Genomic DNA, 16,222 nt, shown 5'->3' on the forward strand with positions numbered 1-16,222 from the left:
GCTCCAGGCCATGTGGTGGTCTGTGCCTATGCCCTCCTGCCCCTTTTATTTGTGGGCCATCGCAGATGATGGTCTTGGTCTTGAAAATGAACACATGTGGTGTATATTTGTCCTCACAGCGTGTATCTCCAGTTGTCTCTTCCATCTCTTTCTCCACAACCTTCCATGTTCATTTCTTCTTTCTCTTTCTATACCACATTGTCAGTTTGAATTTTTATTTGGAATTGTCATTTCTTATTTCTTCAAGTTTGATGTGTTGACTATTTGTTTTTCAGTGATCAGGAACCTCCCTATTCAATGATTACATTGCACGAAATGGCAGAAACAGGTATTTTTCAAATTTTTAAAAAAATATTTTCTAATGAATTCATAATTATGGAAAATATGACCACTTTATTTTAAATAAAAGATTCCAAAAGTACTTAATACACATGACCATTAAAAGCCTTACGTGTGCAGAAGTTTTCCTATCCAAAGGTAAAAATTAATAATCACTATATATTGCATCCTGAATATGTAGCTGCACCTCTCAGCAACGGTTTTATTTCACCTAAATTATTAAAAGAGAACTTGGGGGAGCATTGACAGATCTTTGACCAAAACTCTTCCAGCATGGGAAGGGTAGTTTTTTGGCCCTTAATTTCCTAAGTATCATTCTGAAAGTAGAGCCAATTGCTTCAGATATTTAATCTTCTCAGTACGCTCCTATGTTATAAACAAGATGCTGAAAACTATTTTAATTGTAATTTGAGAACCCAGGACCATAGCTTCAATTCTCTCCAAATAAAGATGCCCCCAAATCACCAGGCTCCTGCAAATTAAGAATCTTTGGTTCTACCGTGATGACTACAATTAATGACTGTCTATGCCAAATGTTAACTGCTTAAAAGCTACAAGATGAAAGCCAAAAGTGTTTCTATTTTAATATAAAGTCACCTTGTGTTATAAGTGATATATTTTCACATTTTAGAAATAGTGGCTCTACCATATAATCTTATTGATTTGCTCTTAGATGAAGGATGGTTGGATGTTGTCCAGTCTTTAATTAGAGTTATTCCATTGGAAGATCCACTGGGACCAGCTGTTATAACATTGTTACTAGATGAATGTCCATTGCCCACTAAAGTAAGTTAATACTTCTCTTTAATGAAACTGTCACCTATGCTTAAACACAGGATAAATGCCTACAAAGAACCTTTGATATAATGCATTTCCTCTTTATACATTTGTGGTCTATTTCATTCAATATTGACTGAATATTGACTGAGGGGCATTATGTAAACTTTTTTATTTCTAATGAAGTGCTACATCCTCTTTCTATCACTAACTTACTATAAAGCTTTGGTTTAAAATTTTAAAATGTTAAAAATTAGAACATTTATATTTGAAACAGCAATCTTCTTGAAGTTGGAAGTCAATGTTCAATTGCTGAGCTGATTTTCTTACCTGTCTCTAAACAAATTTCCTCATAACAAAAGGTTTTCTTTAATGTTTCCTATTAAGAGAAAAAGCTATTATACTAAAAGCCCTTGTGAGTCTTACTCTAACATATTAAAGATTGGTATGACCTTGATTTTCCCTTAAATAGAACAAAAGTATCAAACTTTCATTGCCTTCGTCCATATCTTCTATGGAATGGGTTTTTGTTTTTTTTTTTTTTTAAATTTTGGGTGCTGGCATCTGTCATTTGGTTGAGCCTCAGACATTTGGGCACAACATGGAAAAACTTATGAACAGAAGAGAAAAGCCTTTGGCCCAGTCACTGATGAAATGACCTTTACCTAGGCTTATGAGAGGTTTCTGTTATAATTTGCCTCAAAAACTCTGGTGAGCTTTGTTCTTGCTTGATTAAAAAAAAAAAAAAAAATTTAAGTAACCTTTTACTTAAACATCACTAAGACCCTATTATTATCAATCATATTGGCATTTGGGTGGATTTAGTCTGTTTAATGATTCAGGAGTAAACAGCATATTTTTTTAATACAACTGGTACATTTTTTTTTTTTTAATGTTTATTTATTTTTGAGACAGAGAGAGACAGAGCATGAGCAGGGGAGGGGCAGAGAGAGAGGGAGGCACATAAGCTGAAGCAGGCTCCAGGCTCTGAGCTGTCAGCACAGAGCCCAATGCGGGGCTCGAACTCACGAACTGTGAGATCATGACCCGAGCCGAAGTCGGACGCTTAACCGACTGAGCCACCCAGGCACCCCTACATTTTGAATGAAGTAGAATCTAGCAATTCATGTAAGAAAACTTCCAGGTTTATCAAATAACATTGATATCATTGAGTGCATTGTATCATTTTGTAGGTGCATTCTGAGTTAATTTCATAACTGGCTATAGCTTTTGTCTCAAATGATTCCCCTGGAGGAAAAAACCTAAGTGATGATATATTTACCAAATTCCCTTGTACATTTTTGTTTTTAGGATGCACTCCAGAAATTGACTGAAATTCTCAATTTAAATGGAGAAGTAGCTTGCCAGGACTCCGGTCATCCTGCTAAACACAGGAACACATCTGCAGTCCTAGGTTGCTTGGCTGAGAAACTAGCAGGTAACTCTGGAAACCTCTACCAAGAAAGATCTTCAGTTTTTTTGACATGATGGGGAAGATTGCAGGTCTTTAATCAAACCTGTATCAGAAAGGAGTGTCTCAAAAGAAATAAAATAAAAATTTAACTTAATTTAATTAATACTGAGGGACAAGAGCTAACTGGAAAAAAAGTACTCAAAGTCCAAAGAGATGAATGCAATCTAATTTAGCTTTGAGGATTTTCAGAGACATTTATTTATTTTTAAATGTTTATTTTTGAGAGAGAGAGAGAGAGAGAGAGCACAAGTGGGGTAGGGGCAGAGAGAGAGGGGGGCACAGAATCTGAAGCAGGCTCCAGGCTCCGAGCTGTCAGCACAGAGCCCGACATGGGGCTCAAACCCATGTACTGGGAGATCATGACCTGAGCCGAAGTCGGATGCTTAACTGACTGAGCCACCCAGGCACCCCCAGAGAGACATTTAAAAGAAAAAGTTGTACTCATTTGCTTTAAAATTAAGAATAAAAGGTTACATTCAGTATAATAAATAAAGATTATGGAGGTATATATTTATGCATATAATAGGTAATATACATTTATGCACTTTATAGAGTTTAGCTAGATAATAGAGACCTACAAGGTAGGAGAAGAAGAAAAGGAACTGTCATTGTAGCAGTTCCTGAGAAGAGAAGCAGATATTTAACTTGTTTATGAACATTACCCACTTTAGGAAAGTTAGCATCAAAGTGCAGGTGAAGAGCTCAGCTAGTCAGAATCCTGTATGGTGGAAGAAACAATGGATTCCAAATCAGGACCCGTGGGTACTGCCTCCGATTCTGCCATGTGCACCCCAAATGCACCAGAATGAGTGACTTCACTGTGGGCTCCATTGCTCAGCTGTGAAATAGAAACAGTACTATTCCCTGCCTCAGAGCAGGAGGCTTGAATAAGACACTGGGTGAGAGTACCTTGTCAAAGAGTTCTAAAAAACAATTTTACTGTTATTAGTTACTGATGAAAAAGAATATGGCCCATTTCATTGTATCTTGTGTTTGTTATGTTTGTCCAGGTCCTGCAAGTATAGGCTTACTTAGCCCAGGAATACTGGAATATTTGCTACAGTGTCTGGTAAGTGAGGCATCAAAGCCAGTTATTCTTAGTCATCTACAACTGTGCATTTTTCTAAAATTGCCAGCTTAACCACTGGCACAGAGAATGGAATCAGTTATAAATTTTATTTGCAGGTGTTTCCTGAGTGTTTATCTATTCCCTCCTATGTTCAAAAAAAAAAAAAAAAAATGAGGGCGGGATAGGAATTTATTGCAAGCAAAAGCAGCTGAGTTGGTCTGGTTTTAAATTTAGTCCTAAGATAGCTGCTATGATTGGCTTTTGTGTGTGTGTCCTTAGGGTCGGCCAAATGGTAGTAGGGACCTCTGCAGCGGAAACAAAATTACATGGCATTCCAAGCCAGGAAACTGTCAGGTCAGATTGCCAGTGCATATAAATCTCCACTTCTTCCCTCCCCCTCTGGCTACTGCTCTTATAACTGTTGTCGTGGAGTACTTGATCTATTGTCTGTGAAGCTTGCGGTTTGCTGAGGTTGTGCTGTCAGATCTCTTACACTGCTGGACTGCAGACTTGACTGGTCTGTATTTGTTAAAGTTATTTTTGCAGGCCTCCTGAGCATTGGCCTTCTTCAAAATCTGAAAGACCTTATTTTTCAATACTTATATGATATGTATCTAAGACACACCCCACTATGCTAAGCAAGCCCTGTGGGGATACAAAAGTAGTATAACCAGTCCTTTGCCCTTAAGAAGTTTCCTGGTTAACTGGGGGAATAGAACTACTCGGACAAGACAGTTAGCCTCCATTTTATGACAGGGCATGATCAAGGGCAAAATCCCCTCTCTCAGACTAAGTGCCATAAGAGTACTGAGAAGGTGATGGGGAGGTGGAAGATGGTGGTGGTAAGGCCCAGGAGAGCCATGGGAGACAGGCTTCCAGATGAAGGTGGCATCTCAGCTAGGTCACATCATAGGTTAGGATTTGACTGTGCACACTGGAAGGAAAAATGGGTTTTGGCTAAGGGCCCATCACCAGCAGAAGCTCAGAGATAGAAATGACCATGCTCCTGGCATATTACAGAGAATTGTCTGTTCAGGAGACAGTGTTTAGAGACAGGAGGACAGGCCTGAACATCCTGATGGGGAGGGCTCTGGGCCTGAAAAACCAGACTGAGGAATTGAGAGTGGATATGGCAGGAAGCAGGGTACCGAACAGGCTTTGCTGCAGGGCATGCTGGTGGTTGCATGAGAGTTGCAGAACCTTTGAGCCCCAGGGAAGTGAGTAGGAATCACCTGATGTTCTAGAGCTCCTTTGCAAGCTGCTAACGTAGCTGCGGTAAAGGATGGCTCTGAGAAGGTGTGATGTTAAGCAGGTAGGTTTTTCTTTAAATGATGAACACATGTGATGTGAAGTTAAATGTAATTTAAAGAGCGCTGCCCCACCTACCATTAGCATTTGTGGATTTCCTTGCAGAAAACAGACTGAAAACTAAGCCATAAGGTATTCGTTCCATCATTTATAATTTTGGAACCTGGTAGTAATGTGTGGTTCCTTCAAGGCTTCTGAATAAAAGTCATTCTTAGCTACAATTCTAGGTTTCTGTTTGGCTTGCTTAAATCAATGTAAGAATCCGCATGGTTTTCTTTCACAAAGCCCTAATATAAATGTTACTAAGTGGAATAACACAGTGCATTTAACAAAATACTTCTGAAATTTGCATATCTGTAAATGAACCCGGTGGCTTCAAGAAAATAATATACAATTTTATGAGACTCTGTCTTGGTTCCTTATTACTAGCAGTATTAGCAAACAGGATTAAGGACTCAAATGAGTAAAACTCTTCTGATTGCTCCAAAAAAATCAAGCACATATTGGGTAAGAAGAAGAAATTGGTAACTCGCCGCCTCTGCAGGGAAATGATGTTTTTGCTTTATGTTTCTCTATCTTTTGTTGTCTTTCAGAAGCTACAGTCCCACCCCACAGTCATGCTCTTTGCACTTATTGCGCTGGAAAAGTTTGCACAGACAAGTAGGTATAGTGACTTCTTGCACTAATGATCTTCTGAATTGGCTGTTAAAAATCTTATTTTTATTACTTACTGGATGAGCTTATGCTTTAAGCCCCATCAAACAGGTACACGTTCCGTATTTGGGTAGACACTTCAAGGCCAGTGAGATATAACAGGGACAAAAGCCAAGAGTTTCTCACCTAAGAATCAAAGCTTAATGACCATGGTTACTGACTTTTTGTAGCTAAAAAGTTAATGATGAGGGGTGCCTGGGTGAATCAGTCAGTTAAGTGTCCAACTTCTGCTAAGGTCATGATCTCACAATTCATGACATTGAGCCCTGCATCAGACTCTGCTCTGACAGCACTGAGCCTGCTTGGGATTCTCTCTCCCTCTGTCTCTGCCCCTCCCCCACTTGTACTTTCTCTCTTTCTCTCTCTGACGCAAAATAAATAAACCTAAAAAAGAAAAAAAACATTAGTGATGAGATTGCTACTTCCCAGAAAGTAGTCAAGGCTCCTGGGCTATGTCCTTATTCTAGTTTCCAAGTTTTCTAATTGCCTGTCCTCACTCCTTCCCACCCCTTACCTGCCCAGCAAATCATCCTACCCTTTCATGGTTAATTCAAGGTTTATGTCTTCCCAAACAGGTGAAAATAAATTAACTATCTCTGAATCCAGTATTAGTGACCGGCTTGTCACATTGGAGTCCTGGGCTGATGATCCTGATTATCTGAAACGTCAAGTCGGGTTCTGTGCCCAGTGGAGCTTAGACAATCTCTGTAAGTAGCAATTGTCCTTCCAAAAAGGAAAAAGCCTGTTTCCCCTTCCAAACCCATTTCTTACACAGGACCACTATTCTGTAATTCACTATTTTGTAATAGTGAATGTGACACTTACCTTATAAGGTCCTATACTGTAGCTTGGCTGTATTCTAGCAGAAAAACATTCTAGGGACCCTCTAGATAAGAATTATATGGAATGCTTCTAATTCCAGCACTCTTTCTGTTCACAAACTTTTACTGATACCCTACTTCCTGCTGCATCAGGGCCATTAATCAAATGGCAGTGTCTAGGGGTGCCTGGGTGACTCAGTCAGTTAAGCGTCTAACTCTTGATTTCAGCTCAGGTCATGATCTCATGGTTCATGAGTTTGAGCCCAGCATCGGACTCTGCTCTCATAGCATGGAGCCTGCTTGGGATTCTCTGTCTCCCTCTTCCTCTCCACTCCTCCCCCACGTGCATGCGCCTGCTCAGACTCTGTTTCTTTCTCTCTCTCTCTCTCTCTCTTTCTCTTTCTCTCTCCCTCTTTCTCAAAAGTAAACATTAAAAAAAATAGCAGTGGGGCACCTGGGTGGCTCAGTCAGTTAAGTATCCAACTTCGGCTTAGGTCATGATCTTGCGGTTCATGAATTCAAGCCTCACGTTGGGCTCTGAGCTAACAGCTTGGAGCCTAGAACCTGCTTCAGATTCTATGTCTCCCTCTCTCTCTGCCCCTCCCCTGTTCTCTCTGTCTCTGTCTCTCTCTCAAAAATAAATTTTAAAAAATAGCAGTGTCTAATCAACTCTTCTGACACAAACTATCTCCTCACTGTCCTATAAGCGGGCCCCAGTCATTCCTGCCTCTGGGCCTTTCCCTCACTTGGAGTTCTCTGTCTTTACTGTCCTCCTTATCCTAACTTGGCTCTTCAAAACTCAAGACTCGTCTTACCTATATGAGGAGGGTTGCTCCCAGCTTTTCTTGTTCCCTTTCAACAGCTGCTAGAACTAAAACTACCCCTACTACTAATCCTCACTCCCCTCCAGAGTTAGCACTGTGCAGAAGCACAGCTGGACGTGTGCACCCCCTGCTCCTGCCACAGCACTGTGGGGAGTTGCTTTGTGCACGGCCTGTGTGGTGCCAGTGAAAGAATCGTTCTTAGAAAGTATAGTTTGGCTTTGGTTGCATGCAAAATAACAAATCCAGAGAGCAGAAGCATGAACCTCACAGTGCTGTCCTAGCCTGTCCTAACTTTTGCTTAATTGATCCTCATGTGGTCGTGCAGCAACTTAAAGAGCCAAGGTCTTTAAGTCTCCCTACCAATTCTGCCATTTCTGAGCACCTCCCCTTAACTAGAATGGCAGCCAGTGATGACACTAGCTTTTTCCCCACAACAGCCTACCTTAGAAACATGACCACTTTTTCTTTTGCAGTTTTAAAAGACAGTAGGCAGCTGACCTATGAGAAAGTGGACTTGAATAGCATTAGGGCCATGCTGAATAGCAACGATGTCAGCGAGTACCTGAAGATCTCGCCTCATGGCTTGGAGGTAAAGCTTTCATGGATGGAACATTCAGGGGGAAGAAATCTTGGTCTCATTTTCACACCCTGGTTCTGAACAAAAAAGCAATTTTTTGCTGAATAGATGGAAGTTCATTTCATACTCCAGGAGTGTTTAGAGGTAGAACTGGCAGACAGAAGGTGTTTGGGATATTACTTAGTCTTTTATATCCCACACGTGCTATACTCATAGTAAGTAAGCACTATAATATTTTTTGACAGTTTGATTTTTTTTTTTTGTAGTTTCAAGTTTTCTTTAAATTCCAGTTAACATACAGTGTAAATATTAGTTTCGGGTGTATAATTTAGTGATGCATCACTTACATACAACGCCCAATGCTCATCACAACCAGTGCCCTCCTTAATGTCCATCACCCATTTAACCCATCCCTCCACCCACCTCCCCTCCAGCAATTGTTTGTTCTCTATAGAAAATTTGATGGGGGTGCCTGGGTGGCTCAGTCGGTTGAGTGTCCGACTTCAGCTCAGGTCATGATCTCACACTCTGTGAGTTCAAGCCCCTCATCGGGCTCTGTGCTGACAGCTCAGAGACTGGAGCCTGCTTCAGATTCTGTGTCTCCCCCTCTCTCTGCCCCTCCCCTGCTCATGCTCTGTCTCTCTCTGTCTCAAAAATAAAAATAAAAACATTAAAAAAGTTTTTTTTAAAAAAAAGAAAATTTGATGTAAATATGTCTGTTTTCAATCTCTGCCATTTTATTCAGCTAAAGGTACAAAGACTAGTGTTTCCTAAAGAAGCCCTTCCTTTTTAAATCCCTGCATAACCAGTTGTATTCTTTCTAATGTTCCGCCTCTTCCCTGTGTGTTGGAAATGTTGCCGATTTTGTGGTGCACGTTGGTGAACGCTGCTTCTGTACAAGAAGGCATCATAAGGCACTAGACATGTCAAGATTAAAGAACTGTTTGAAGAGTGGCTGCAGACAGCTCTTTGATCTTGCGTATTGCCAAACGCCTCCGTAGTTTTCTGCTTTAGATTATCTTGGGGTATCCCGTCTTATACCCTTCAATGTCCTTCTCTGTCTCCATCCTAACAAGTGCAGGTTAAGGCCATGTTAACGCATCTGTAAAAGATTCCACTGTGAAGGTAAATACCTGTAAGTACTTCAAAACAGTAGCCCTCGTTAATTCTTCCTGTGGCCATGTTTGAGGCCTTTCAACCCTGTTAGAACTCCTTGGGGATAAAACCATAAAACAGAGTGTGCTTCATTCTGTTTTGCACTTTTTGTACCTGGGGATGTACAGAGAAGGAAATGACCATCCACCAGAAGCTTCGATAAGGAAAAAGACTCCACCTCTGAGTGGTCACTTGTCTTTGGTAGTCTCCAGGCATTGATGGTAGACTATGACCCGCTTTGGTTTTGCCAGGCTCGCTGTGATGCTTCCTCTTTTGAAAGCGTGCGTTGCACCTTCTGCGTGGATGCTGGGGTGTGGTACTACGAAGTCACTGTGGTCACTTCTGGCGTCATGCAGATCGGCTGGGCCACGCGAGACAGCAAATTTCTCAATCACGTGAGTACCCTAGAGAACTGTGTGAACAGGGCCAACCGCAGGCTTTTGGTGAGCGGGTGGAGGACACGGCTTTTTCAGGTAGGCTTGCAGTGTCATCGTGCCTCGGGGTGCACCACGTGCTGCCAGATCCCTCGCAGAGGGGGTGCTGAATGGATTCAGAAAAAGCGAAACACAAGTGAAACCGCCCGTCAGCTTTTTTCCCCTCGAGTTTCAAGTTCACATTCGTTTTTACCTACAGGTTGGATGTGTCCTTTGTCTCTGTAGGGTGTCTCCGTCCCCAGCCACATTGCTGGCTTGGTTTTCGTATTGGGACCCAGCATGACTTTTACCTTGCATTTAAGCTTTAAGAACCTTGTAGGAATTCTCTTCCTTTCATAAAATACTAAATATTGGCTTGACTTCTTTAACTTGACTTTTATCTTGTGATTGGTAGGCACATTTGTTTTCAATATTTAGTATTTATCTTTTGTTGTAGAAAGCTGGCAGGTAAGAGGGAAGATGAAATACACTAGAAGAAGCAGGATTCAGCTACTGCTGCTCGAGTGTGAGGGCAGGACTTCCTCTCTTTCCTATAGATATTAATTTCTTGCCAATTTATGCCCTTCTGATGCCCAGCCTGATCGACTTTCTTGTGTTTCTCCAATTTTAAGCTGTTTGGAATCAATCCAGTTTTGATCTGGAATCTTTTGTGTGGATGTATGATTTTTACCCTTTGAACTGGGAAAACACTTTGGATTATTTTGCTAATTTAAACAGTAGTCTCCCATCTGTAAGGTGCTAGGTTGGGTGTTAGAAGTGAACCAACAAAACCAAACTCTGCTTGCCTGCTTATAGGTATAGTTTCGGAAGGACCGTTTCAGCAAGGCTGTGTAGCATCTTAGAATTGTGCATGGCCTTTTACTAAACTCCTTGCTGGAGAGACAACTGGAGGAAGAGAGTCAGTGGAGAGGTCAGATTCTTGTCCAGGATAGAAAACTAGACCCCAGTCTGCTGTTGCTTTTGTCGGGACTTTTCTCTGATGAAGGGCCTCCTCACTGACAGCACCTTAATTAAGACCTGGATGCGTGAGGCTTTATTGTGGCACCATGTGGTCAGAAGTACACGGGTCTGGAGAACAGTGCTGGTTAGTCTCTTAGTTCCCACCTTGGGCACTGATTTAAAGCAGGTAGCATCAATTATCCTGACAATCTGACCCAAAGGAGGTCCCGAAGACAATTTTTTAGACCTTAGGGGGCAAAAAGGTTTGTTTCCAGAGCGTTGTCATTTTGGAGCCATTCCTCTGACTCCCACAGCAGTCTGTACTGCCACCACGTCCATTTCACATATAATTGGAGACTGGGAGGACCTAAAGAATATTGGACTAGAATTCAGGCTCCTTCCTGTTCTATAAGAGTCATCTTCTTTGCATTTGAAAATGGAAAGAATCTCAGAGAATTAGCTAGGTTCCTCATTTGGGTGTAAAAAAAAGTTGTTCCAGAACTAGAAGAAAGATGGAAATCTCTAGGGAGGAAGCTCTAGGACAGCATTTGTTTCTCGTCATTTGGCAGCAGCACCACCACCGCCCCCCCCCCCCCCCCCGCCGCCCATGAGTATATCTAATTCTCGATATTGTAAATTGTTTTTAATATTAAAATTTTTTTATTATTTACCAGTGAGGCTGCCACTAATTTCTGCCATATCATTGCAGAAACTTTGGCTCCTCAAATTAAGATCCTTAAAATGCTGTTTTCCTATCCTCTAAATTGCTTGACAGACTTTTAATTCCTTCCTTTAAAAATCAAAACCAGGGGTGCCGGGGTGGCTCAGTCTGTTAAGCATCCACCTCTTTGGTTTTGGCTCAGGTTATGATCTTATGGTTCATGAATTCGAGTCCTGTGTCGAGTTCTGTGCTGACAGTGCAGAACCTGCTTGGGATTCTCTGTCTCTCCCCATCTCTTTGCCCCTCCCCAGTATGTGTGCTCTCTCTCCTCTCAAAATAAATAAATTAAAAAAAATGTTTTTTAATCAAAAAATATTTTTTTCCTGATCTCTAAGTACTTGTTGATTCTCTGTTAGAAGTCAATGAAGTCTGATACCTCTTTTCCCAAACGTAGGATTTTAATCATGTTGCCATACTTACTACTTTGCTTCAAACGGACGTTCTGGTAATTCTGATTTTTTTTTTTTTTTTTTTTTTTTTTGCCTGTACAGACGGGGTGTGGTTTTATGAAATAAGTCATCCCTAGGATACACCCAGTCTCTAATGACTTGAAGTCAATCCACAGTGCCTCTTCTTTTAACTCTTACTGCTTGGGCTTCAGTTTTGAAAGGATGATAAAAGTGTTGGGCTCTCATTAAAATGAGAAGCTTAAGGACAGTTCTTGTTCAGGTCACCTACAGAATAGTTGGTCTTGTGTATTTTTATGGAGGTTTGGGTGAAACAAGTTTTTAAGGGTGCATTTTGAGTTATCTGAAATAACTTTTGCCTTTTCATGAGCATCTACCATACTTTCGCATACTGTCTCTAATCTTTTTGAGAGTTTGAGAAGGTATTATTCTCTCATTTAAAGATGAGAGTGAGGTTCAGACAAATGAATTTAGAAACTTACCCGAAGTCACCTGGCCTCCAAGTGCTAGAATCACTCCAAGAAGAATCGAGACCCTGGTCAAGATAACCCATGCTCCTTCCCCTGGAGTAGCCTCATCCCTTGGAGAAAATGAGTCTGCTTTCTGAAACAGAAAAGGGGAATAACTCGGAAGCCTATTGGGAACTCCCAGGCTGTTGAGGAGTTTGGGAACTAGACAGGCACCAAGGCAACATCAGAGAGCCAAGAGACAGGAAGTACAACAGCCAGTGTTTTAGGAGCTAAGGTGCCAACATTTCTGCCACAAACCAGTCCTAACCATTCCTCCGTGTGGGTCACTCCTACCACACTAGGTGTCTGCTGGACGGATCCAGCTGACCAAGCCTAGGTTACATCCTACCCCTCCAACTCCTGAGCGGGAGGCAGGACATTGTATCTTCATTAAATTCCCTAAAACAGGAAGGGGTTGGGATGCTGGACAGCAGAAAAAAAAGGGGAAAGAATTCAAAATATTTCCTGAATGGCAAGCTATGGATTAAACTTTTTGTTTTCAGTAATGTTTCCGTTACTAAAATATACATGACCATAAACAAGCATATCAAAATTATTACTCCAAGTACTAAGCTAGCTACCCTGTTCTCCCATTTATCTGTCTCAGCTGGAAACCACAGTCCTGCTGGGAATGTTTTCAGGTTGACAGAGGGTGTAGGGCATCTAGCTCGCTCTCAGAGATGTCAACTCAAAGGGATTTTTCCAAGTGATCTCTGCTTGGTAGAAGTACCTACTTCTTAGCCTGTAGACGTTGAGCTCTGGTTGAAATTATTACAGTTCCACCTTTGTCCCACAGTGCCACTCTCCAGTGAAATTCATCCTGGCATGGAGGACATTGCATGGTAAAAGTCTGATCTTAACCAACTCTTGTGGCTAGAAATCTTCTAGGAATGTCTTCACGTTGTTCCACAGAGGACTTGGTAGTACATTAGAAAGTGAATTGCTTGCCTTTTGCCTATGACCAACACGCATAAAATAAAAAACAATTTTTCCTTGTTCAGGCTTGGAAAGGAGGGATAGCAAGGTATTCTTTCTAGTCAACCGATGAATTTCTTCTCTGCCTAAAGACAGGTAGATGAAAGTTCATTTGACTCTTGAATAATCTGAATAGTGCATTCAGAACAGCTGGTTCAGAAGCCTCACTTGGAGAACACTCATGAGAATTCAGTATATTGTAGTCCCAAGTAGTCAAGGAATATGTTCGAGCCTTTTCTCCAGTCGATCTCCTCACTGCATTGTTTATTCCAGAGAACAAGCAGAACATCACCAAGGACCTGAAGTCTTACTTGGATTTGGCCCACTAAGAATCTTTCACCATGAACCTTTAAAGATAGCAGTTGTCTGATCTGCATGCTTCTTCTGTTTGTTCTATTTTTTCATAAGCACTTAAAATAATTTAAGATCCCATCCACCCTTTTAACAATAAAATAATTGTGAAATAATTAAAAGGCAATAAGAAATAAAAGAAGCTGCTGAGGACTTGTATGATGCTCGAGTTGAGCCCACCTCTGAATAGCTATTAGCTAACTGTCCACTATAACCTTTTTCCTGTGTCCAGTTTTGAAATCTCCGTGTATGTGGTTGTTTTGAAGTCTACTACATGCAAGAAAGTTGTTTTCCCAGCCACAGTGAAGTAGAAAGCAGACCATTCTTAGGATCAGAAGAGTCCAAGGTTCAAACGTGGCTTTCTTAGTAATGATTTGTCTTTGGGTGATGTGGTTGACCTCTCTGAGCCTTTATCTCCTCTTAAAGTGGAGCAGGATGCCATCAGCCTTATGGTGGCTCATGAGAATTAAAAGAACTAACACATTTGTTGGTGAGGTCATTATCCAGTCATGGAGAGCCAGGCTTCCGGGTCAGCATTTTGGTATCTTCTAAGAACCATAGGCTCCCTTCATCCGGAAAGCTTAGAATTCCAGCCACCAGGTCTATGGTTACAAAAGACACACCGTCTTTTCTCAGAACGCAGCGGGCAGAGCCTTGCTAATCTTCTGGGCCCTATCTCCCTCCAGGAAGGCTATGGCATTGGGGACGACGAATACTCCTGTGCCTACGACGGCTGCCGGCAGCTGATTTGGTACAATGCCAGGAGTAAGCCTCATCTACACCCGTGCTGGAAAGAAGGTACCCGTTCCCCTCTGTCATGAATTTATCAACTGGGTCCAGACATCTGGTTATGATGAAGGCATCTGTTATGTTGGGCCTTAAAATGTTTTAATGGAAGAAGATGTGATATGAAAAGGGATATGAGCCTTTGTATTCCCCCTCATGGATGTAAACAGCGTTCCCATAAGTTCACCTCTGGTAGAGCCCTTCCTTTTGCAAAAGCATTTCAGACTATAGAATTCTTAATTGAGTGGGGAAAATGATAAGATTAATATGAATTCTAGTTTTCTCTCTGGGTATATGCTTTTTTTTTTTCTTTGTTGAGATTTTATTTTTAAGTAATCTCTATACACAACTGGGGCTTGAACTCACAACCCCAACATCAGGAGTCACTCGCTCCACCAACTGAGCCAGCCAGCCGCCCCTCTAGATACATGCTTTGAATCAAAGCATTCAGGGAGATATTGAGGACACTGATATTGTAATGCCAGTAGAATGAGGATATTTTTAGAGGCCAGGTGGCTATGGAATAGGCACTATTCAGTGGCCACATTCTGGGCCCCACTAGAGCAGCTTTTAAGGATGAGTTGAGGGCACCTGGGTGGCTCAGTCGGTTAAGTGTCTGACTTTTGATTTCGGCTCAGGTCATGATCTCACGGTTCGTGAGGTCGAGCCCCGTGCTGGGATCCATGCTAACAGCATGGAGCCTGCTTGGGGTTCTGTCTCTCTGTCTCTCCCTCTCGGTCTCTGCCCCTCCCTTGCTCATGCTCTCTCTCAAAATAAATAAATAAAAACTTAAGGGAAAAAAAAAAAAAGAGGCATTGTCTGCAAAGACTGTCTCATTTTTGTTTTCTAATAATTTTAAAAAAGATTACTGAAGTAATACGTTTAGCATAAAAATTTGGGAAATAGGGGAAAGGAGTAAAATGAAAATCCCTTATAATTCCTCCATCCAGAGATTTTTTTTTAAACACTTAAAATTTGGTGTATGTATTTTTTGTTATTGTCTCACTCCTATGCCTTGAACAGCTTTCCAGGTTATTAAATAACATGATTTTTGTGTGTGTGAAATTTATTCATTTTGAGAGAGAGAGAGAGTATGTGTGCCAGGGGGCAGACAGAGAGGGAGAGAATCCGCGCTCTTTTTTGCCACCCAAGTGCCCCAGCAGCATTTTCTTCTTAGTCGTAGTCTAAAATATTAGACCAGTTGCAGAAGAAGCAAGACTGGTGAATGTGTTGATACATAGCTACAGATGCAGACTTGACTTGATAACAATGACTGAAACCCTTGAGACACTGAGCAGAATCCTGGTAGTAGTATACACCCTAACCCTTAACATGTTTCACTTTCTCCTGTAGGAGACACAGTAGGATTTCTGTTAGACTTGAATGAAAAGCAAATGATCTTCTTTTTAAATGGCAACCAGCTGCCTCCTGAGAAGCAAGTCTTTTCATCTACTGTGTAAGTAGCTTTCCTCAGTCAAAAATTTGAGTAGATGCATGGAATTCACTTTTCTCCAGAAAAAGACTTTGTCCATTTCTGTAGTCAGTTGTGATGAGAAATCATTTTATTTAGAGTAATTAAGGACCCATTTGATCATATCTATAACCGTCCTGAAGCTTAATATAAGAAGATGAGGTTAGGACATTGTCAGGGTCACAGTCCTGTCTAGGTTAGTAAACAGAATCCATTACCCTTCCTTTCTACTAGGGGATAATGTCTAAAAACCACTTCCATGTATGAGCTTTACTTTGTTTTCATGAATTCTGTTGACCTCTGTACTCCTTTTTACTTGTAGATCTGGATTTTTTGCTGCAGCTAGTTTCATGTCATATCAACAATGTGAGTTCAATTTTGGAGCGAAACCATTCAAATATCCACCATCTATGAAATTTAGCACTTTTAATGACTACGCCTTCCTCACAGCTGAAGAGAAAATCATTTTGCCAAGGTAAGGAATCTGCTTAGACTACCTGTAGACTTTCACGTGCATCTCATAAGAAGCTGAAACAGTTCCTGAAAGACTTTTTACAAATAATTTTGAAGA

General features: G+C 41.2%; 1 protein-coding gene across 2 annotated transcripts in view; it reads left to right on the forward strand.

Moving 5' to 3' along the window:
- RSPRY1 (ring finger and SPRY domain containing 1) overlaps positions 1 to 16,222 on the forward strand; it is a 44,289-nt gene that overhangs the window by 18,591 nt on the left and 9,476 nt on the right. For both annotated transcript variants that reach the window (XM_043599263.1, XM_043599262.1), the window contains exons 3-13: positions 276 to 328; positions 1,013 to 1,125; positions 2,428 to 2,554; positions 3,601 to 3,659; positions 5,561 to 5,627; positions 6,257 to 6,388; positions 7,800 to 7,915; positions 9,310 to 9,453; positions 14,081 to 14,192; positions 15,534 to 15,636; positions 15,974 to 16,126. In XM_043599263.1, the coding sequence (XP_043455198.1) occupies positions 276 to 328; positions 1,013 to 1,125; positions 2,428 to 2,554; positions 3,601 to 3,659; positions 5,561 to 5,627; positions 6,257 to 6,388; positions 7,800 to 7,915; positions 9,310 to 9,453; positions 14,081 to 14,192; positions 15,534 to 15,636; positions 15,974 to 16,126 (1,179 nt within the window). The remainder of the gene's footprint in view (positions 1 to 275; positions 329 to 1,012; positions 1,126 to 2,427; positions 2,555 to 3,600; positions 3,660 to 5,560; positions 5,628 to 6,256; positions 6,389 to 7,799; positions 7,916 to 9,309; positions 9,454 to 14,080; positions 14,193 to 15,533; positions 15,637 to 15,973; positions 16,127 to 16,222) is intronic.

Source organism: Prionailurus bengalensis, chromosome E2, assembly GCF_016509475.1.
Source record: "Prionailurus bengalensis isolate Pbe53 chromosome E2, Fcat_Pben_1.1_paternal_pri, whole genome shotgun sequence".
NCBI lineage: Eukaryota > Metazoa > Chordata > Mammalia > Carnivora > Felidae > Prionailurus > Prionailurus bengalensis.